At 33.1% G+C, this 25866-nt stretch overlaps 1 protein-coding gene across 1 annotated transcript; it reads right to left on the reverse strand.

Moving 5' to 3' along the window:
• Nucleotides 1-17335: 17335 nt before the first annotated feature.
• On the reverse strand, nucleotides 17336-19258 carry LOC139868305 (cytochrome P450 Tp4149-like). Its single transcript, XM_071856633.1, has 2 exons — nucleotides 18401-19258; nucleotides 17336-17944 (listed from the first exon to the last, which is right to left on the reverse strand). The coding sequence occupies exons 1-2, from the start codon at nucleotides 19256-19258 to the stop codon at nucleotides 17336-17338; spliced, it is 1467 nt and encodes a 488-aa protein (XP_071712734.1).
• Nucleotides 19259-25866: the final 6608 nt, after the last annotated feature.

Below are 25866 nucleotides of genomic sequence, written 5' to 3' on the forward strand. Positions count from 1 at the left end.
TGTCTAAAAATCCTTATAGTAAGAAGTATTTTAGGAAACTGCTATCAACCAAGGATAAGGTACCCGAAGTACCCAATGTCCCGCTGAACGCGGTTTTTCAGCCATTCTCTTGAATACTCTTCCTGAAAAACTAGGGGATACCGGACGATTTACCCTTCCTTGTTCTATCTACCAATCTGGTACTATCTATTCTCTCGCTGACCTTGGTACCAGCATCAATATCATAACCTACTCACTGTTCCAGAGACTTGAAATTGGAAACCTTAACCCTACCAAAATGAGCATCCAGCTAGTTGACCAATCCACTAGATATCCTAAGGGAATAGCTGAGAACGTCATGGTTAAGGTTGACAAATTCCTCTTTCCGAATGACTTTGTGGTTATGGACTATAAAGAAGACATGAAAACCCCTATCATCTTAGGAAGGCCTTTCATGAATACAACCAAAGCAATCGTTGACGTTTATTCACGGACTATCACCTTGAGAGCCCGTGGAGAAGAGGTCACTTTCACGATCGACGAGCCTGTATGTCCTTCTGATGGGAACGGCGAAATAAATACCATATCCACTAATGAAGTCATCTTCCGTGAACCAAATTTCGAGAATGTAGAGAAGAAGATAGAAGTAGAAGACAAGAAGAATACCTACTCCACACTTACCCAATCTTCACTCCCGCCTTATTTTGATCTTTTAATGACTGGAGATGATTTCATTCTAGAAGAACTCTCTGAACCAATTATACTTGAAGCTCCCGACCGGAGTGATGAGGAGGTGGATGAAGAAATTGAAATGGAGAGCCTGGATGAGAAGAAGGAGATGGAGGATTCTAGCACCGAAGTAGTTGTTAATGTTGCTACCACATTAGAGACGTCAATGGACATCGTCCCACCTCCATTTCTAGAGTACAACATTACGACCAACCAGAAGTCACAAAGAAGAAAGACGAGTTTTGTGTCAGGGCTACCTTATAAACCATCACTCAAATACATAATGACATACTCATCATTGAGTGATGAGGACCCGTTTGACCAACCCACACAAATCAAGGAGGTAAAAGAAGTTAATAGCTTTGTTATACCTCAAGTTAAACAAAGCATTCACTTCAAACCACCTTCTCCTCTCATTGGACATGCCTTATTCTATGTCCGCTTCAATCTCATCGGTATGTTCTAATATTACCTCTTGTGTCTACTATGGATGCAAGGGAGCTGCCAAGATTTCCTAAGAAATAAGGCTAGAGTCAGGCTGGTGACTCGAACAAAAACAAGCGCTTCTCGGGAGGCAACCCGTGTGTTTATTTTTCTGTAGCTTTAGTTGTAGTTATATTAGGATAATTAGGTTAATTGGATAAGTGAAAAGTGAACCTTAAAATAAAATTTTCAATGTTTCTTAGGATGAATTCACTTCTCCTACTTGTCTTGAGCTTAAGTGAATTATTTCAAAAGTCTTAAAATTAAAGGCAGTCAATACTTTAAGTGTGGGATTAAGCCTTTAAGTCATACACTAATTTGTTGAATTTTCAAAAACCTAATTTTGAAACCCTCAAGTTTTCAAATAACTTTTTTATCAAAATGCAAATCAGTGAGTCTATGGCTTAAAGCTTAATCACCTGTCTAGGTTTGATCTTTTCCATTTTTACAAGTAATAGACAGTTATTGATGCATGTGGTGGAGACTCCTTGAATAATGATGTGACAAGGAAATTCGTTAATTATTTCATTTCAAGTATTGGTAAATGTTGTATGGAGGATGAGAAAACCCTAATGAGCTCGAGTACACTTCAAGAAGACCAATTCGAATCCAGCGGAAGATGGTTCCGACTCAGTCTACCTTCAGATCCTCAGCTCACAACCGTACCCAAGGGGAGTAATCCGTTTCTTTCTCTTCGTTTGATTATTTTACTCCATTATATCCTTAAAGTACACCCTATCCTAAGCTTATCACTAAGTGTGGGATTCTAACCCAATATTGAGCTTAGATACATTTTCCGACATGTTCAATCTCTAAGTGTGGGATTTTAGCTCACTAAAATCTCATAATGAACATTAGGGACAATGTTTCTCTAAGTGTGGGATAGCGGTGTAGTACACCATAATTAGCTATGGGATGCTCGGAAAATGTTCTTAACTTAAAAGTTTACCAAGATTTTCGAGTATATCTACTATTTAGATTCTTTGTCCTCAACGTAAATTTTTCAAAAAATTTGACTAAATGATACTTTCTGAAAAAAATACTTTCGAAAATCAAACGCGTTTGTTCTAAAATTAAGACAAATGAGGACAGAAATCTTCTTAAGGATGAACCGATTCTCTAAAATAGCATTGCATGACTAGGCATTATTAACCCAATATAATTGTTGTGAGGCACCCCAAAAATGGCCAATAAGCATTCATTTTTAATGTTTCACTATCTTTTTGGTTGAGAGTGCCGATGTTAGCATTTAGAGTTAGAACTTGACTTTGACATACATTTCGAGGCCAATGGTTAGTAAGCGCCATACGTGGTGTAGGTGCGATACTCCTTCCAAAATCATTCTGAATAGAGAAGACAAAAACCATCCATTTTTGTTTCCACTCTACGCATTTAAACCGACCAACTCACACCATAGAGTTGATGAATCAGAAAATACTCACCCCAAAATTCACTATCAAATACGTTACCCTTTCTACCCTCTTTCCTTTCTCATTCCCAAAAATCTAGAAATTCAAAGAGATAGATCGACCAAGTTTACTTCAAACAGTTGTCAAAAAATTACAAAATTCCAGACTGTTTTTGATAGGTCAAAAAGACCTATTTCTGGTGAAATACCTTTCTCTCTGGGCACAAGAAGAAATAGACAAAGTTATGAAGATGGGATATGCAATATATATATATATATATATATATATATATATATATATATATATATATATATATATATATATATATATATATATTGAGCAAAGTCTCAAAAATAAAGAAGAGAAAAGTCTTCAAATAAAAGCATAAATCCCTCAAGAAAATGAAGATTGTGACCCAGGAGGATTGCAGAAAAGAAGCAAAGTCTTCGCTGAAAATCAGCACCCTCTAAAGGAACTCTTCAACAAAAAAATAGAGTACCATCTTTCCTAGAAAAAGTATATCCTCATGAAATCGAAATTTATCGAATCTCTCTAAATTTCAATGATTCGAAAATCACCCTTTTCGCCATATTAAAACCTTCACTTTTCTCCGCAAACCAACCTTTAAAACCCGCTCTTTGTAGAGACGCATCCTAATCCATAAGAACGAATACAATAACATATGATTACATCGCGAGGTATTTGACCTCTATATGATACATTTTACAAACATTGCATTCATTTTAAAAGACAACTTTCATTACATCGAAAGTTGACAGGCATGCATACCATTTCATAATATCCATCTATAAATGATCTAATCTGTCGTTTACTTAATCATAATCTTTACTGAACTCAACGACTTGAATACAACGTCTTTTGAAATATGCCATGAATGACTCTCAATAATATCCTTAAAATGAGCTAATGCACAGCGAAAGATTTCTTTAATACCTGAGAATAAACATGCTTTAAAGTGTCAACCAAAAGGTTGGTGAGTTCATTAGTTTATCATAATCATTCATTTTCATCATTTTAATAGACCACAAGAATTTCATTTCCATTTCTCATAAATATACGTCCCATGCATAGAGACAAAAATCATTCATATGGATTGAACACCTGGTAACCGACATTAACAAGATGCATATAAGAATATCCCTATCATTCCGGGACATCCACCGGACATGATATAAAAACTCGAAGTACTAAAGCATCCGGTACTTTGGATGGGGTTTGTTAGGCCCGATAGATCTATCTTTAGGATTCGCGTTAATTAGGGGTGCACTAATTCTCAAAATTGGTGATGTTCCCTAATTCTTAGGCTACCAAGCAAAAAGGGGCATATTCGGCTTCGATCATTCAACCATATAATGTTGTTTCGATTACTTGTGTCTATTTCGTAAAACATTTATAAAAATTTCGCATGTATTCTCAGCCCAAAAATATAAAGGGTAAAAAGGCAAATGAAACTCACCATACTGTATTTCGTAGTAAAATACATATAACGTCATTGAACAAGTGCCAGGTTCGCCTTGGATTCATGAACCTAAATTAAGTATATATATTTATATGTTGGTCAATATCTGTCTAATAATTTAGGTTAAACTGTAGTGTATCACAATCCTAATGCTCGAGACTAAATATTCAAAAGTCAACAAAAGTCAATTTGACCCAAAATGGCTTCCAAAATCTATACATGATTATTATATATCTTAAATATAGTCATTTTATATATTTAAATATTTTTAACAGATTTTAAATAATATAATTCATTTATTAATAAATAAAATTTTATATTAAAATTTATATAACAAAAATTTATTTTTACATATTTTAAGTAATAAACTTTATAAAATTCATTTAATATCATAAAAATATAATGCTAGGCATTATTAATGTAATTATATTATATATAGTAAAATATCTTTATATTACATATTTATTTGATAAAAGAATATTGATAATAATAATAATAATAAGTAAAAGTTGTATTATTTTGTAATAATAATAATTATTATTATTCTACTAATAAAAATAACAATACTTGTATTTACTAAAAATGATATTAACTATGATAAAATGATAATTTATAATAACTATTATATTTCTATTAAAAATAATGATTTTAGTAAAAATGATAGGTTTAATATTAATAATATTTTTTTTAAATAGTAAGAACGATCATTTTATCTAAATCAACATCTTACAATGTTTTAATTTCATCATGATACTCATACTCATTATTCCCCAATAGATTTGTTAATAGCTTTTAATCGTCTTTTATATCGCGTTCATATTAATGATAATAATAGTAATCATAATAATTAGGTGTTACTAATATTAGTTTTAATTATAATAACACTAATAATAATAAATATTATGATAATATTAATGATAATACTAATAACTATTTTAATGATAATAATAATAATACTAATTATAACTTTAACGATAATAACGATAGTAATAGTAAAAAAATAACAATTTTTAATGATAATACCTTTTATTGATAATGATGATAATAATAATAATAATAATAATAATAATAATAATAATAATAATAATAATAATAATAATAATAATAATAATAATAATAATAATAATAATAATAATAATAATAATAATTAGATAAAAACTATAAACGACGATAATAACGACGATAATAATAATCATTTTTAATAATAATACAAAAATTCAATTGACTATAACTTCTAATCCGTTCATCGAAACCTTTCAACATCTAAATGAAAAGTTCTAAATTTTTCGCTAGCTTTTCAAAGACATGCATATCTTATACCTTATCTCAACCGCATATGTAACTAATTCAGGATTCAACATAACCTATCTAACAGCAATATCAAAAGTACAAGCATGCATAATCCTATATACTCGAGCACCAGTCAGGGATACACTATTAATATGTAAAAGTTAAATTATGAGTGCTTACGTATCAATATTGAGATTCAATATTGCAGGAAAGGTACGTAGACGCAACAGAGATGATAAACACTAAATTGACCTCACGAGCATACCCATGAACCATACCCATCACCTCCATAGCTATAACCCATAATTTCCTTAGCCCTATCCTACTCGCAAATTTTTTCTTGAAATGACCCGCTCATGATCTCGTCGTAATATTTTATGTATAATAATTAATAATAATACCACTAATAATAATATTAATAATAATCTTAATCTTAATAATAATAATAATAATAATAATAATATAATATATATAATTATAATAATAATAATATTAATTAATAATAAATATTATGGAGTGTGTATGCACTCGTAATTGTATGTGTGTCAAAAAAACTTGCACTTGATCTCATATATATATATAGGATTTATAATACTATAATAATAATATAATAATATAATATATTAATATAATAAATAAATAAAACAAAAAAAACGTGTAGAATAGAAATTCTTAGCCACCGAGCCTACTTTTCATATTACATCTTATGCCGACATCATATATTTATTTAATATATTAATTATAAATTATTATTTAATCTATACAATTAATTATATATTATATTATATTTACGTGCATGGTAAAAATGTAATTTTTGTTCAAATGACTCGTACATTGTCACTCAACTCATGTACCACTTTTGGTTTTTCGAGCGCACTTTCGTACGTTTAGAAAACTATCCTTTTACGTTACGCGACGTGTACTCTTATTAATAATTTTACTTAGTCATCAATAAATTACCTTATAAAAAATGTAACTTATAAAATTGAGCGTTGTGGTCATTTGCTTCTATATATCAGTGACTCGTTGTTTATCAAAATATATTATTTTAAATCAGGACATTTTATGACTAAGATATATATTTATATTTTCATTTAGAAATATAAATTTGAACTATTTACTTAATATAGTTTTTCAAAACTAATGTTATTCAAAACTTATATACTTAGAAATCGTTTAAATATTAGAAAGTATTCTTTCGTAATGTTTGTATTTTAAAATTTAATAACGATATAACTCATTTTTACACCAACGTTTATAAAAAACATTATATTACATTCAAAAATCATTTTTATTGGAAAGGTTATAATAGTAGAGATTGTTATAAAATGTTTTTAATAATAGAAGTCTATTATATCGAAAAACATTTTTGTTTAAGAAAGTAAAATAATATATAAATCATAACAGGTTTCAAGTTATTAACTTACAGTTTATTCATGAGTTGTAGGGTTAAGTCAATTGGGTAATTGTACGTATGAAATCATCTTAACATGACAAATGGTTTTACTTTGTCGACGAACATTATCCCAATTATTTACTCTTCATGATAAAATATTATTAAAGCCTAGTAATTCACCTATGAATAGTTACGAGAAAATTATTGTAAGGCATGTATTGAAAATCAAACAGGAGTCTTCACTAATCCTTGTCTAGTTCCCGTTAATTGACACCTTGTTCTTATATGTAATTTACTTTACCAATTATTCCGAATACCGATAAAAAGAAAAAGTTTCCTAATTCAAAGTGGACCTCTCAACAGAGACACACAAATCATATCTCAATGAATCTTGATAACTCAACCATTTGATATTATCTTATAATCTCATCGATAGATATATTAAACTTATATCGACACAAATACGCTCATGTAAAGTATTATTCATTCACTACTTTATTAACGTTTCCAATTCGTAAATAGATCTCATAACTTATATTCATATCAACTAAACCGTTAAATGTTTTATTAATATATCTCAATTTAATAATCATACATATGCATATATATATATATATATATATATATATATATATATATATATATATATATATATATATATATATATATATATATATATATATATATATATATATATATATATATATATATATATACACACACATAAATGTTAGTTAATCGTCAAGAGCAGTCGAAGGGTAATTGATTATATGGTCACAGTTCAAAGTTTTTGAGATTTCAACATTTCAGACTTTGCTTATCGTGTCGAAATAATATAAAGATAAAGTTTAAATTTGGTCAAAAATTCCTGGGTCGTCACACTCTTCCTCTTGAAAGAATGATTAGGGAGAAGATCAGTGACGTCCTTATCTAACCGGCGGAGATTTGATTCCTTATCTAACCGACGGAGATTTGATTCTTGGTCAAGCCTATGACAATACTTGCAACATGACTGGCTATGAACGAATTTATTTCATAGATTGATAGGGAACCCCAAAACACTTGAGTGATTTGAGGGACCCGTGTAAGGAATCCAAAGTCATGTAACCTCCCCTCATGCTTGCAGAGATAGTTTCTAACCCTTTTAGAAGACGGTTTTTCTAATCTTGCTCTTATAATAAATAACAAGCCACTTGAATAATAGAACAGAAACCTCAGAAGCACCCTTGAACTCAAAATAAAAGAGAGGTTTGCTTGAGGACAAGCAAAGTCTAAGTGTGGGATATTTGATATCGGCTAAAAAGTCACGTTTGTACCCCCGATATTAGCCCTATTTATGGTAAAGTAATTGACTTTATCATCTAAATAAGCATTTATTTGCTTCATTTGGTATATTATGTCATTATGAAGGCTATGTTTCAAGAATCACTAAAAACGGATGAAAAACGAGGAAAAACGAGCAAAACCGGCTAAGAAGATTAACTCGCGTTTAAATAACTTATTTCATAATTTTTGGAAAAGTTTGTTTACTTAATCTCATGTTGTAGTATATTCAATTACGAACACGTGGGCTCAAGAATCGTCAAAAACGGAGCTAAAACGAAGATTCTAGAGCGAAAACGGTGAAAGACAAGTTACGATCCAGCAAACGGCTTGCCATAAGGGAAAACGGCTTGCCAAACAGCTTGCAAAATGGCCTGCCACAAGGGAAAATGGCTTGCCAAACGGCTTTCCAAACGGGCATAAAAAACGGCTTACCCTGACAAACGGCCTGCCAGCCGTTTGCCAGGAAAATTTTGCCTATTTAAAGAGCTTTTTGCATTCATTTCAACACACACCAATTCTTCACTTCTCTCTCAAATATCTCTCTATAGTCGCTCTCTAGTGATCTATAGGAGATTAGTTCTCTCTACTTTCTCTCTAGATTCTGGAGAGAGAAAAGTACAGAGATTAGGAAAATAATTATCTCTCTGTTGTCGCTCTCTAGTGATCAATAGGAGAATAGTATGTAGTTAATAGTAGAAGCTATCAAGCATTGTAACGCTATGGATATTATGAAGATATACAAGTGTTATTCTACCGACATTATTCGGTAACATCTATCCTTTCTTTTATTAATTTATTATAATATTCTTGTTCGATGTTTATGATTTATTAATATTAGAAATGTTTGTTGCCATGATGTGTGAGTAATTGCTTGATTGTTTGCCATGATTTAATAATGTTAGTTAGGGATGATTATCGTTTCGTACTCACTTTCTGTCTATGATATTAAACCTCGTTATTATCATCCTTCTACCAATAAACGTGATTAAAACCTTTTATAAAGTCGACATTATAAAGGTAATTAATTATCTGTGTTTATACATTGTTCAAGGTATGAACCCATTGGAAATACTATAAAGTACATGGGGAATTACCGTAGGACCAGATCAAGACATTGGTCAAGAGTATAAGACTCGAGGAAATACTGTTGCAACAGTATAGTACAATGTTGATGTACTATAGGACCACTTGAGCATGGTTAAGGTTTGAAGCTATGGAACCACTATAAGTCTAGTACATGGTGGATAACTAAGGGATTTATTGGGTAGATTTAAGTAAGGGCTAGTTTAAATCATAAATGGGAATTTAATGCACTACAATACAAACTAAGCTTATAAATCTTTAAGGATGACTGAGAACTATCAGAGGTTCTAATTTGTCTACAAACCCTTAGATTTTACCAAACCATTGACAGAAAGAAATTTGAAACACAATCATAACCATCCATTTGGGTGATACACTAAGGTGTTAAGAAAGGTTGGATATTATATGTATATGGCTATGCTACTTTATTCGTGCACCCAAGGTATGCATTGCATCCAAGATGGGCCGCTTATATCCTTAAACCGGATAAAGCGTCGGGAGTTGAGCATAGTCCATCCGATCAGAATCTTCAAAGCCTAGTTCCTCGTGACATGCCAATCGGGGAACTGTTTAGTAGGGAATCTAGTGTTCACACCAAGGTATATCTATCCAAAGAGTGTCTCATAATCATCCTGACACTACGTTATCTTAAATCATGGTGAACCACATCTTCTCTGTCCTTAGCTGTTGCATGCTAGCTAGCTTATTTTAATTATATTGCTTTAATATTCTAAATACAATTATAAATCAAATCAACCCAACTATTTCCTTTACATAATTTGATATTCTGGATAAAGTGGTGTCTAGAATAAATCGGTTGGACTTGGTTGTTGGATTTTCCGAACAGTCGCCAATTTATTGGGACCAAAAGGATCCTGCCTCTCCACACAACGTGTACCTTGCCACTAGTCTTAGATACTAAATTGTGTATAAACCCAATCTTAATTACTAAATTATCTGATTAAGCTCCGTTTCAAATTCGATCGCTCAAGGAACGACCCTAGGTCATATTTGCCCTTGCTAACCCATAGGAAGGAATAATAGATTTAGGCCCAGTATATATAAATTAAACAATCAACTTCTTCTTTTGATATCCTGAATTGACGTTTTGCGACCTAACGACACCGCATAAATAAACCGTCCGATTCGGGCATATCAATCGTCATTCAGTAATCCATGAAACTGACAGCTATTTTGGATGAGCTGGATGATGTGATGTTTTAACTCGAACGAGTTTCCTTGAATCTCTGGAAATCTGATCGGTCCTCCTTGACCTTCAATCGAGGGTTTGGTATTTTCTGCTTAAGTAACGCGTAACACCATTCGATTTCTGATTCGTGCTTCCTTGCGTGCTTTAGAGATTATTGCGTCTGGATCAGGTACGAATAACAACGGCCCTGGTCTAGATCGGGTTTGGGTCATACACTGGGTATGCCTTTTTTGTTTTCAATTTTAAGCAGATAAACTAAATTTCTAAAGTAGTCTAAGGTAATCTAAGCTAATCTAAGGTAGTCTTAATCTAAGGTAGTCTAATCTAAAGTAGTCTAGTTTAAAGTAATCTAATTTAACCAACTATCCTAAGGTTGAATATGTTTTTGGTTCTGGCTACTAATTCCCTGGTATTTCAATAACAGAGCTCCGTACGAACTATTCAACAAACCAAGTAGCCAGGCCGACTACGGAGAGGCAGGATCCTTTTGGTCCTACTATAATTGGAGACTGTTCGGAAAATTCAACAACTAAGTCCGTGTATAATTTTCTTTCTTAGACACCACTAAATGCTTGTGAATAAGTTTGACAGAGAGCAGTATTGTCTGATACCAGTTCTCCGATAGTGGCGCCAAAAAGTAGCTTCCCTCTTGATATGGCCGAAACGGACGGTTTTATTTGTGCGGTGTCGTTAGGTCACAACACGTCAGAATCAACCACCAAGAGGGACGTACTGTTTTAAATTTATATTTAGCGGGGCCTAAATCGTACTACTCCTTAGCATGAGTAAGGGAAGTATGACCTAAAGTCGTATTTTTGAGATATCAGTAGAATCGAACCTATATTTAAGCCTAAGATAGTTATGAAGGAGTAGTGGTTACTTAATTTTGGAATTTTATAATTTATAAGACAGATAAAGTAAATGCGATAAAATTCGTAATCCAGATAAGGTTAAAGTAAGTGCATACTATGTTTTCATCAGTTATTCTGCCGAGATTATGGAATGTTGGCTCATGAATAGGCAGAGGCCTTGTATTCAATACACTGGTCCTAAACGCCCCTGTCATAAGACATGTCACTAGGTACTGCGATAGGCTTGAAGATTCTGAATACATAGTAATGTCCCTTACCCCCGACGCCCGTGCAGTCTGACTACAGGCATACACGTTCAGAAGGCTCATCCAATTGAGAGACTCGGTTGGGTGACGTATTAACATTCCACAAAGGTCTAAACTTTCTTAAGCATAATAGAATACATGATTTACCATATCTGAGAGACATGATGTGTTTCAATGCTTTCGTTAATGATTGGTTTTAAAAGATAGTTAGGCCCTTGAAAAGAGTTCAACCATAAAGAACACCATGGCCAAGTCAAGCTGACTTCCATGAACACGTTCGGTTATCCTAACGGTCCAATCCTTTATTTGTCTAAAAAAACAGTTCCTTAATTAACTAAGAATCCCTCAAGCGGGGTGCAATGCTTGAGACCGCGTTATGGTGCAGTGTACTAATCAACACTGATCAGGTTTCATGTCCTTACTTAGCAGAGGTACAGCTTACAACAACCACTGTGCTTCAGTATGCACGTACGAAGTTTATATGCTTGGTGACTACACTAGCATGGTCTGGGACCGACAATGTACTAAGGGTCTAGTCAGATGTTTCACTACGAAAGAGTCCTCAGTCGGAATCCAAAGCTTGATAGACTTACTACAACTGGTGTGCCTCAGTCGATCTTACGTTGTATCCAATAGACTTCTCTTACCAAGGGGTGACACAGATAGTGTACTCTGAATCGGGGTTCGCGACTTCTCAATCCGAGATTTGATTCTTAGTGAATGTATTCGTAGGCTAGATTCGAATGGAAATTCGGGTTCGGTTCTAAGTGTTAGTCGGGGAAGAGCTAGGTCAAGAAGTCCGTCAAGGAGCAAAAACGTGGTGTATTGAAATTGTCAACAAGTTGGTCACTATAAGTCAAAAGTGACTGAGTCTTAAATCGGGTGGGAGCGTATCGACTATGGTGATCGAAGATGCATTGATGTGCCAAAAAGAGGTTCTTGACGAATCTTGGGTTTTAGATTCGGGTATCTCGTATCATGTTACCCCAAACATGAATGAGATGGTGAACTTCAAGGAATACTCTGGTAAGGTTCGAGTTGCGAATGGGAGTACACTTGATATTGAAGGTATTACTGATCTCGTAGTTAGACACTTGAATTATGCTTGGATTTTGAGGAATGTGCGGATTGTTCCAAAGCTCAATAGTCGGTTGATTTCGGTTGGGAAATTGGATGATGATAATTGTCATGTCCTATTTGGAGATCAAAAGTGGGTAGTGTTTAAGGGAGATTATGTGGTTGGTCGCGGGTTTAAAAGAGGAACCATGTATATGGTTGAAGTTCCTAAAGAGGAATGACTAGGTGATTTTGTGGATGTCAAAAGTCCTAGCATGCTAATGCTTTTCGGAATTATTGAGGGATCTTGTTTGAGTGGGAGCTCAAAGGAAGTTGAAACTATTGAAAATTCGGGCCGAATTAGGTACACTAGAGCTTTCGGTACTTCGAGTAGGTCTTCTCCAATGGCAACTTTATTGTGGTCTACTGAGGAAGATGAACAAGAGGTTTTATTAAGAGTCATGATTGATGATACATCCGTACAACGGGAGTTGGCTCGGGATGGAAAATCGGGTTTGTCAAAAGACGTGTACACATATGTGGTCGGTGTTTCAATGCTGAAAGCGAAGGCGGTTATGTGAAAGATCAAGTGTGTGATTGCGTTCTCACACGACTGACTTGATGGTGTTATTCACATGTTTGATCTACCGGCGGGTTTATTCTTTGTTGGAAAGTTGAATCGGGTGGATGACATTGGGTGGATCGTTTGGGCGATGGGGTTAATTGGGTCAGGTCAGACTCAAACGACCTGTTATCTACAAAACTAAGGAGGTATGTGCCATACTAAAGAGAGGTTCTTGTTTCCCAAGCTAGTAACAAAAGGATCGAATTATAGCTCATCAGTATTTTTTGGTGTCAAAAGACTTCACTTTCTTGAAGGTTATCGGGTGAAGTGCGGCGTGATTCGGGTGCAAATCTGGCGGTATCAAAAGGAGGAATAATTAGCGGGTCAAGTTGTTATTGTGGGATGATGATGATGTTGATAATGTTAGGTTAAGATGGATGTTGTTTAACGTCTCTTCGAGTGGGAGATTGTTGGAGTGCGAAGCAAGTTAAACAAGGATTTGAAGAAAAAAGAATTCTGTTCAAGAGATAAGGCGCGCCTCGGCCTAGAGTGTGAACAGTGGTCAAGTCGAAGAAAGTTACTGTTTTGGATTTTGCCTTGGAGGTACGGCGCGGCTATCCCTGGCCCGACGCGGCTTCGGTCTGACGGGGAAGTTTCCAAAAACGTGTTTTCTTGTTCTCAAAGCTATTTCCTTATTGAGTTTTTGCCTATTTAAGCATCTTATTGTAACCCATACATGTATCCAAGAAATTTATCAATAAAAGAACTCGGCGGCCGAGGAAAAATTGTTCTTTTTTATTGTTCATAGTATCATATTAAATCAGTTATAGATCAATGCTACATTGTGTTGTTAGGTCCATTAGTTAATATTATTCTAAAAAAGGTTCATTGGTAAATGTTATAGAGAGTAAGTAGCAATACGGGTGGATCATAAGGACTAATTAATTGTTCAAAGCATTGGTATTGGTTATGTGACGTGGTTCTGTGTTTAACTTTTTTTTTAACCTTAGCTTTATTTAAGTTCTTAAGGGTCCAACATTTGCTTCATGTTGAAATCCCTTACAAATACCAATGGGTTGAGAAACCGTGAACACACTACACATCAAGATGGTCAAAATATCTTTTTTCTCAACGTGATTTAAATCCGGTTTAAATTTGATCTACTGTTTTTCTTGCTCTATGTTTTTATGTTGATTTGTACGTTGGATTTGGTTTTAAAAATTTATTTCGTATTTATGTGTTTCCTTTAAGTTAGCCACTTATTTATCTACTTCGAGTATGATAAGTTCCTACATTTTAGTGATCAACATGGCAAATACTCCGTGGTAGTTTTAGTTCCTTTTGACCCATTTGATCATAATGTAAAAATGATATATTCTGTTTGGAACTAGGTTAGGTGGTGTATACAGTATATGTATCAATGTTGCTATGTCTTATATAACGTTTTTGCTGTTTTAAGATTATGTTTTTATATAGTTTATTGATCTAATGTCTCTTTTGGTATAGTTGCATGTATGGTTTGTGGTACATGTCTTCAAATGTTGGCTTTTATACTTGAGTGAGTGCCACTGGTATTTAATTTGTAGTGTTGGTAAGTGGGTTATAGTTCGTCATTATTAAATCTCAACTTCTTTTTCTTATCAAATTTTGTGGTGGTATTGAAAGAGCGGTTGAAGTGGACAGACCGCATCGAAGATATATATATATATACACAGTTACGGTCATATTTTTGGCTTTGACCCATTCAAGGTAAAAAATGGGGTTGATGTATTAATCGTTGAGCATTACTTTGGTGTATAATTTAAGATTGTAGTTATAAATGACCCTAGATTTGTAAAATTATTTGAAAATTATATTAGCAATATGTGTTTCTTTGGCAAGTTTCATAGGACCATAAATCTTTCTTCTAATGGGCAAAGAAATTTTCTTTGTTGAAATATGTCCTCTGAAGTCATTGTAAGTGCACCATAACTTACTTTCTAATATCTATCTATTATACTTAGAAATTATATCACATAATTACATTAATTTAGATTTTTTACGAAAACGGATCATTAAACTAGTTTATTTTACGTATTATCTGTTACTCTGTATCTATTATTTACGATATACATTAAAATTAGGGGTATTACAACAATACTGGCCAAATTTATTTCACACATGTAAATTCAAGAGGTTTTAACCTTAGCTTTATTTAAGTTCTTAAGGGTCCAACATTTGCTTCATGTTGAAATCCCTTACAAATACCAATGGGTTGAGAAACCGTGAACACACTACACATCAAGATGGTCAAAATATCTTTTTTCTCAACGTGATTTAAATCCGGTTTAAATTTGATCTACTGTTTTTCTTGCTCTATGTTTTTATGTTGATTTGTACGTTGGATTTGGTTTTAAAAATTTATTTCGTATTTATGTGTTTCCTTTAAGTTAGCCACTTATTTATCTACTTCGAGTATGATAAGTTCCTACATTTTAGTGATCAACATGGCAAATACTCCGTGGTAGTTTTAGTTCCTTTTGACCCATTTGATCATAATGTAAAAATGATATATTCTGTTTGGAACTAGGTTAGGTGGTGTATACAGTATATGTATCAATGTTGCTATGTCTTATATAACGTTTTTGCTGTTTTAAGATTATGTTTTTATATAGTTTATTGATCTAATGTCTCTTTTGGTATAGTTGCATGTATGGTTTGTGGTACATGTCTTCAAATGTTGGCTTTTATACTTGAGTGAGTGCCACTGGTATTTAATTTGTAGTGTTGGTAAGTGGGTTATAGTTCGTCATTATTAAATCTCAACTTCTTTTTCTTATCAAATTTTGTGGTGGTATTGAAAGAGCGGTTGAAGTGGACAGACCGCATCGAAGATATATATATATACACAGTTACGGTCATATTTTTGGCTTTGACCCATTCAAGGTAAAAAATGGGGTTGATGTATTAATCGTTGAGCATTACTTTGGTGTATAATTTAAGATTGTAGTTATAAATGACCCTAGATTTGTAAAATTATTTGAAAATTATATTAGCAATATGTGTTTCTTTGGCAAGTTTCATAGGACCATAAATCTTTCTTCTAATGGGCAAAGAAATTTTCTTTGTTGAAATATGTCCTCTGAAGTCATTGTAAGTGCACCATAACTTACTTTCTAATATCTATCTATTATACTTAGAAATTATATCACATAATTACATTAATTTAGATTTTTTACGAAAACGGATCATTAAACTAGTTTATTTTACGTATTATCTGTTACTCTGTATCTATTATTTACGATATACATTAAAATTAGGGGTATTACAACAATACTGGCCAAATTTATTTCACACATGTAAATTCAAGAGGTTTTACCGGTTCGTGTTACCACCCACGATGAGGAGGTACACGATGCCTAACTATTACATGAACCAGACATCTTACGACTAGACCACCCAAGCCCGGCCCAATAGGGGTGCAGGCCCGGCCCAATAGGGGTGCAACATGCACAGGGCCCAATATTTTAGGAGCCCAATACACACAAATTATTAAGCACAGTTTTAGAGTAGCAAAAGATTATAGGCTAATATAAATCAGCCCGATCTTTTCTTTTTGACACAAACAGCTTAGGGACTATTAATTATATAGAAGTGTTTTTCTACATCAACCATCGATGTGGGATAAAATTGCATTTGATTAAATTGTAACTAACATATTCAGGTGCTTCATTATTTCTTTTCTCACGTTAGGTAGAATTAATGATGTAGATCCCACTTTGACGTAATATAGTTGAGGCTGAATCCAAATTCAAACGCCACTCGTGAGTATATAATTATATATGATGTTTTGCTTATTTTTTGAATAAAGTGTATTACTTTTAATCCTTTTTTAATTAAAAAGGGAAATTAAAAAAATTGAAAGTTTTTTATTTTATCCCGAAAAAAATCGACCCCGAAAACTGGAACCGAAACCGTTAGTTGTCGTTTTTTAAATAGTTTATATTATTCGTTGGGGCCTAAAGGCAGTTTTTTCACCTAGTTCTAGATCTTAAATTCTCGGGACCGGCCCTGATAGGGCCTAATTCGAATTTTTCGCACAGGGCATCAAAATTCTCAGGACCGGGTCCACCTAGGTGATGGTTTTTACTTCACACAATACAAAGCTTATTATTCGATTAATTATAATTAATACGGTGTATATAGTAGCCAAATTCAACATTAGACCATTTTTCAGAACGCGCGGGGACTAGCGACAAGAAGCAAGTGATTCTTCCTATGGACCGTAAGAGCATTCCCCTCACTCATCTCCAAATCTTCCCCCCTCTCCCCATTAGGAAGCACAAGATCGAATTTATATATCACGTTCGCAAGAACAACCTCCATCAAAGTATTGGCAAAATGAATACCAGGGCACCCTCTCCTTCCACCTTTAAAACGCATGTACTCATAATTGTTTCCCTTATAATCAATCGGACAATCCATAAATCTTTCGGGGATGAACTTCTCTGGTTCATCCCAAACGGCAGGATCTTGTCCTAACGCGTATAAGTTAATGAATACTCGTGTTTTGGCTTCAATATCGTATCCCATCACTTTAACATCTTGTAATGATGCTCTGATAACTAAAGATGCAGGGGCATGTAGGCGCATAGTCTCCTTGATCACGGCTTTTAGGTAATAAAGTTTTCCTGCGTCTTCCTCAGAAATTTCGGGTTTACTTTGGCCTATTGAATCGACCTCTTGTTGTAATTTTTTCATCACCCGCGGGTTCCTTATAAGCTCACTTAATGCCCATTCTAAAGCTGTAAATGATGTATCAGCTGCACCAGCAAACATGTCCTGCACATAATAATAAACATTAACCAATTGTAGTAAAATGTTAACAAGGACACAAACATGTAATACTTAAAACAAAAAGAGAAACCACAAAAATCACTACAACTAACCTAACTTTGTAGTTTTTAACATTTTATAAATGAACTCTTGACACTTAAATGTAAAATGTAAGTTAGAAGCGTGAAAAAAATATGACATTAAAAACTTTAAGTGTGAAAACATATAGTGTCAAAACCTTTTTTGATGTAATTAACTTTTTGATATTTTTAAGTGTCATTGGATTTTACTTTTTGACGTATTTAAGTGCCAAATAAATGTGTAGTATTTATATGTCTTCGAAACATGTTAAATTATTCAAATTTTAAAGCGTCGAAAATAATGTAAGACTCAAAAAGTAGAACTATTTTTTTTTTTTGGTTATTTTTTGTAGTAAAAGAAGTCTAAGCTACGAATAATTACCAAGATGACGCCTTTAATCGTATCTCTATCAATCTGAAAGTTGTTTACACCTTCTTTTTGTTGTTCTAGCAATATGTCGATAAAATATTTTTCCTGTTCAAACATATTATAATCCACAAAAGTAGACTCGTCCTTATTTCTACGTAAGCGTTCTTCTATCACACCTTCAAGAAAGTCATCAAAATTTTTGGCAACTTTTTCGGTTCTAACATTCAACCCTCTTAAGCGATCAAACCACGTTAACCATGGTATATATTGGCCAGCACTCAAAATAACTACTAGTTTCTTGAACTCTTCTACCATTCCAAGAAAGCTTTCATCTCTATATTTTGTCCCAAAAGTTACCCGACACAAAACACCATTTACTACCGAAAGAAACAATTCGGTAAAATCAACAACCGTACCACAAGTTTCTCGTATAGTGTCCATCATAAGTGCTATTTCTTCGTCTCTAACGCGTTGAAACGATTGGACTCTTTTGTTACTAAGAAGATGGACGACAACAAGGCTTTTGAGCTGTCTCCAAGACTCGCCATAATCAGCAAGCGCTAAATCCTTTCCGTTGTATGTAAGTTTCTTCAAAATGCCTACTTCACCTCGATCCAAGAACGCAAACTCATGAGTTTTCATGATTTCTCTAGTTGCGTAGACAGAGGAGGCTATTAGGACCGGTGTGCTTCCTAGGTGCAAAAGCATAACCGGGCCGTGTTTTTTAGCCAATTGCCATAAGGATCGATGGTAGCTTGTGCCAAGTTGGTGAATGTTTCCTATAATTGGAAGCTTCCATGGTGATGGTGGTATGTTTTTGTGCCTTTTTGCATATGATGAATGATAAATTATTGGGAATAAGATCAACATGATTAGTGATGAAAGTGCATAAAAGAGAGACAAGTTCAAAGACTGGAACATTCTTTAGCTATATATGAGGAAGCAAATTCAAACAAGGAGTAAAAGTGTGTATTTGATCTTGTGTTGTTATGTCAATGGCAATGCCAATGGCATATGTAAAAACGAATTTTGTGCATGTATTTATAGAATAGAGGATTGTTAGTCGCAATCTATCATTTATGGATGAAAATAGTAGAGATTAATGATTGACAACATGAAACGAACCTTCACTCATTATATCAAAAACGACATTTTTCTTAACACTGTTTCAGATTCGCCTTATACCGCGCGGCGCACAACATTACAGAAAACCCTTCCAATTACAAATTTTAAAAATTCCTTTTAAGTTTAAGAGCTCGTGGAATTTTAAAAGGTTTTTTGAGTTTAAGAACATGTGGTGTTGGCAAATTTTAAAAGTAGTTTTGGCAGTGTTAGTAACTTAAGGTCTACAAAATTTTTTTTTCTCACCATTAATATTTTTTTAATATATTATATAGTATGTAATATATTTAGAGTACAATGAAAATTTGTAATGGAACATAACATTAGTAACGTATAAGTTATATTATTTTAGAATTATTATATACTATTATTTTTTGAATAAAAGTATAATCCGCGAGTTTAATTTTGAAAAGTTGTTAAACATTTTTGCAAAATAATGGTACTCGAATGAGTCGTGATGTATAATTAGTATTATAATAATTATATTTGCGTGTTCATAAATATTTTAAAGACTTAAACAGTAAATTCGAATGATTAATATAATTCAATGTGTAATAACCCGACTTTTTCCGTCAAATAATTAACGAACGTTAGTTAAATTCTTCGGTTTTATACGCTAATTTTTTTTTTTTATAGTTAGTATCCGATTAATTTCAACCTTGACTAAATATTATTTTGTTCTGTGAAACCAACGAAACATAAGTACTTGAAATTGCCAACACTTTAAATCATGATCATCATCGTTACGAAAAAGAAACGAATAAATAATCTTTAATTAAGATGTACAAGGGTTGGAGTGTACATTATGATAAGTTAATATATATAATGTCGAAAATATATATATACATATTTAAATATTTTTGGCTAGAAAAAAAAAATTATTAAGAGATAATTAACTAGATAATCAAACAAGGAATCCTAATCTTATCATGAAACTTAAAATTTATCCTAAACTAAGAATCCTAGTATTTCCATGGACTAATCCTAATGTGTTTAAGAGTCCATCCTAATCTCTAATTACTAGCCTATATAAAGCCCTTAACCTCATTTATTTTATCATTCACAAACAAATTCTTCTACTTGTTTCTCTATTACTCACGATCCCTCAACACACCAAAAAAAAAATATATATATATATATATCCATCGACTTTTCAAGGTTGTTGCAGTTCGACTTTGTGCTGCTACTTTCGTACTCCACTTCCAAACATTACTCGTCTTTCTTGTTCGATTTAAACCGAAGGTATTCTTTATCCTAACTTGAATATTAATACATTATAAAGTTTTACGAATAATCTAGTATTCATATTCACATATGTAATCGAAATAGACGGAACCGTTGTTGAATTCATCAAAATCTAAAGTCGCTCGTCTTTTGGTTTCAGCTATTATAGCTCGGCTAAATTACTGCTTCGATGAACACCATGAGCTGCTACTTTTGCTCCTCTGCCGCTGCTCGAACAGGCCCAAAACACACCCAACAAGACACCTTCAACCATCTACAACTACTACCATTTGATCCACTTGATAGCTGCTGCTTTCCTGCTCAAAAAGCCATCGAAAACTCCATCGAAAACAGCCACCATCTGCTGCGTTTTTGCAGCCCAAACCGCCACCCAAACCAGCAGTTTCTGCTGTGTTTTTCGACCCCCAAAAACCCACCCAAATCAGCCCTGTTGCTGCGTTTTCGGGCTGCTGCTGTCCGCCACTCAATCGCTACCAAAACCGCCACTTTTGGTGGATTTTTTTTTGCTGCTGTAATGACCCCAAACTGCCACCCTGTGCTACTGTTTTCTGTCCGCCAGTTTGCAGCTCCTTGCTGCTGTTTTCGGTCACCAAACGCCTCCCAAACAGCCCGCAAAACCGTCCCACTGCAGCTGCGTTTTGTTGCTTCTTTTCGACCGCCGAGCACCACCATTCGCCACCGTGAACCGCCGCTGTTGGTCACTGGTTTTCTGCTATTTTTCTGCTCGTTTTCTGTGTGAACCGAAGCAACTTCGTTGTGTTCTTGCTGCTGCTCGTGTGTTTGCTTGAGGGCTGACCGAACGACACACACACACCACATACACTCGTGTCTTGACCTTGAATCCACATAAGGTATAAACCTTAATCTCTAATTTAAATTACATGTTTTATTTAAACACTAATTGTATTGTATTAAACATGAACATGCTTGTGAAAAGAACCTAAAGAATTTAACTAAACGTAAAAGAACCTAAAGAATTTAACCTAAAGAAAATATTGGGTCATGGGTAGATATTCAAGTTTACCATAACTTAACCAAGAATGTGTTTTTAATTATCCACTCTTGCAATGAATTGAATTTATTGTAGAGGTAAAAGATGTACATATTTTTCAATTATATAAAACCTTTAAGGGCAACTGTATTTCTATAAATAATGAATTTAGATTTTAATCATGATTATATAAGTAACATGTAAAAATGATTAAAAGATAATGCTATATGTATCATACTATGGTTAAGATAATAATTATGATTATGATAGGATTTTGATCATGAAGATATAAAGGAATTAATAATGGTGGGTGAAACATAAAGAAACTTAATGGATTAGAATTAATAAAAGTTATAAACTTTGGTATTAAAAGATGTAAATATAAAAGTTATAAACTTTAGTGATGGTACTCATATTATGACCATAAACTAACAAATTAAATAAGTAGATGTATAAGATGAATGATTTAGATCATAAATAACTATATTATAAAGATGATTATAAGGTATGTATTAAAAATTTTGGAAAGGCGATAAGTATTGTGAATAAAAAACTTGGATAAATGTTGTTAAGTATGTATGATTGTTCATATAAACTTGATAATGGAGTTAATGATAATATGATAGCTATGAACATAATAAACTTAATGGATTTAAATTGATAAAAGCCATAAACCATTATGACAATACTTGGATTATAATATGAAATAGTAAATTTGTTTATGATTAAGGTATTATGATATTATTATAAGATAAGATGATAAGAATGAATTTAAATTGGTAGAGTATAACTTAGAGATAAGATTAAGGTTTGAAAAGCGATAAAACTTATCAACCTTACTTAATAATATAAGTTACTAAATAAAAGTAATAAAACTTTATAAAGATAATACTATAACATATAAACTTATCTTATATTATAATATCATAGTTTAACTAAGTTATTATGTATTATATAATACTTTACTAAATAGTAATATATTAATAATGCAAATAACTATAAAGTATAATACATATATAATACTGAAAGTTTCGTATTCTTATACGCATATAAAACGTGGACACAACTTGATTGCGAACTTAATAACTCATAAGATTCTGATGAACTCTTACTTGTCGGATTGAACAAACTAATGACCAAACTTATATCTCTAGGTTGAGATCCTGGTCCTTTACTTCCGTTCATTTACATCCGTGGAATTACTTACTTGCTACTAAGCTGAACTTCATAGCCCATCTTTTTACTATTTCTTAACTGTTTTATAACTTTGGGGTGAGACACATGCTTGCTTTCAAACTGTTTTACGCTTAGACACGAGTACTCAAACTTTATTCTGATTAGTTCAAACTGTGCTAACATGCTTTGATTCATGCTAAATCTCTACCATGATATCGTTAATTGCTACGTATAAAGGCAAGCTTAGTTATTGTGAATAGCGCTATTGAGGGTGACGTCTCTATCCGGATGACCGTTGGTCAATGGATACATAATAATGATGCACGACACGAACGTGATGTGTTTAGGGTAACTTATGGTTAGTATCGATATCATATACACCAGCACTACTACCGAACTGATTAAACTTTATAATTAAATCTTGTGGTCTAAAAACTTGGTTATTATTGATAAACCTATGTTGTTCACTCAACTATTTTTGGTTGACACTTTAAGCATGTTTTGTCTCAGGTGAAGATTGCTAAAGATTATTTGCTATTTGGACTTTACTGCTTTTGGAGTCCGCATATCATCATTTATATTATTGCATTAGAACATTTTAGATTACACTTAAATTTTAAGGAGTCATTTGTAATGACTTAATACTTTCCGCTGCTTATAAATACATTAGTTTTTAATTAAAACGTCTCATATAGAGTCGTTCTCGTTTATACATACTTGTGTTGTGATATTGTGAAGTCATATTTCCCCGGCCCTATTTGGGGGTATGACAGAGTGGTATCAGAGCCAGGTTGTTATAGAGAATCAGGATTGCATTTTATGTGTGCCTTATGTGTTAGTTAGGGTGCCTTAGCAATCTATAGGACTATAACCTTTCCTGCCTTAGTTTAAGCACCTTACTTTTCCGATCTTACTAAACTCGAAGCTACAACCTTGAATAAAAACACAACCCTATGGGGATCCTTATTCGCCAATGACTTACTAAAACCAACTTTACACTTTATTTTTTTTAAACAACAACCTTACCCAAGGAGAATCGTTATCTTTTCGTGAACCTTGTACCAGATTTCGCACCAGATACACCTTTGAGAAACCATATACAATGCTACGAATCCAAATATTTATTCAGACTCGTCCTAGTATGACAGCCGGATGGGACACTCAAATAGTACAATACATTGATGAATTTTTTTTAAATGCCGCTTGTAAAACTCAACTTCAAACTTTTTCAACTGACTTGAAAGTTACCTCATCATACTACATCCTTACTGTTTTCTCTATGAAACATATTTTTGAAGACATTACCAAAAATCTTTTTACATGAACTACCCAAAACTTCGCTTTGTTTAAAAACACATACGTAAGTTTGTACCAACTCTTTTAACTAAAAATGGAATTTTATTCGAAATGTTATTACACCTTGTTCATTTTTTGTAACGATATACTTTTAGACTTTATGGAGTGAAGTTGGGATGGAAAAATGAGTTAGTGTAATATAATGGCGCCTGATCAACGTGGTTATATTACGGTAAATCATACCGAAGTTCTAGTGGATCGTGATAGTGACAGGTCTTGATCAACCTTATTACTACCATGTTCCATGTTACGTAACTCCTTTATTTTCTCTATAATTATTTAAATCATAAATTTTAGATGTCACACCATCTGAGGCTTTTTCCTTTTTGACATTTACAAAACATCCTCATGTTTCAAGCAAACATATTCATTTTATCTTGTTTTCACAAGATGCTCGATTTGGCCACATTAAAACCAACATTTATGTCCTCATTGTGCCTATTTGAGTTGTCTTCTTTCATACCTTCCGTGTAACGGAATTGCCTTCTTCATATTTCTCAATGACGAGGAATCCTACACTTCTTATCCTAGCATTTCTCCGCGAGAGCAAACTCTTTCACAAAACTTTTAACTACAAGGAACGCCGAGAGAAAAAGACTTTATGAAATACGTTTAGATGACAAACCTTATTTCTTGACAATTAATTCTATAGGAACTCGAACATAGAGAAATCCCTATCGTCAAATTTTGTTGGAACACTCGTAAGCGACTAAAACAAAATATCCTCACCGTTTGTGAACAAAACGTCGACCGACGGCAACGACCAAATTTCGGGACGAAATTTCCCATAAGGGGTAGGTACTGTAATAACCCGACTTTTTCCGTCAAATAATTAACGAACGTTAGTTAAATTCTTCGGTTTTATACGCTAATTTTTTTTTTAGTTAGTATCCGATTAATTTCAACCTTGACTAAATATTATTTTGTTCTGTGAAACCAACGAAACATAAGTACTTGAAATTGCCATCACTTTAAATCATGATCATCATCGTTACGAAAAAGAAACGAATAAATAAACCTTAATTAAGATGTACAAGGGTTGGAGTGTACAATATGATAAGTTAATATATATAATGTCGAAAATATATATATACATATTTAAATATTTTTGGCTAGAAAAAAAAATTTATTAAGAGATAATTAACTAGATAATCAAACAAGGAATCCTAATCTTATCATGAAACTTAAAATTTATCCTAAACTAAGAATCCTAGTATTCTACAAATTTCCATGGACTAATCCTAATGTGTTTAAGAGTCCATCCTAATCTCTAATTACTAGCCTATATAAACCCCTTAACCTCATTTATTTTATCATTCACAAACAAATTCTTCTACTTGTTTCTTTATTACTCACGATCCCTCAACACACCAAAAAAAAAAAAAAAAATATCCATCGACTTTTCAAGGTTGTTGCAGTTCGACTTTGTGCTGCTACTTTCGTAATCCACTTCCAAACATTACTCGTCTTTCTTGTTCGATTTAAACCGAAGGTATTCTTTATCCTAACTTGAATATTAATACATTATAAAGTTTTACAAATAATCTAGTATTCATATTCACATATGTAATCGAAATAGACGGAACCG

The sequence above is a fragment of the Rutidosis leptorrhynchoides genome, chromosome 9, assembly GCF_046630445.1.
Source record: "Rutidosis leptorrhynchoides isolate AG116_Rl617_1_P2 chromosome 9, CSIRO_AGI_Rlap_v1, whole genome shotgun sequence".
Taxonomy (NCBI): Eukaryota; Viridiplantae; Streptophyta; class Magnoliopsida; order Asterales; family Asteraceae; genus Rutidosis; species Rutidosis leptorrhynchoides.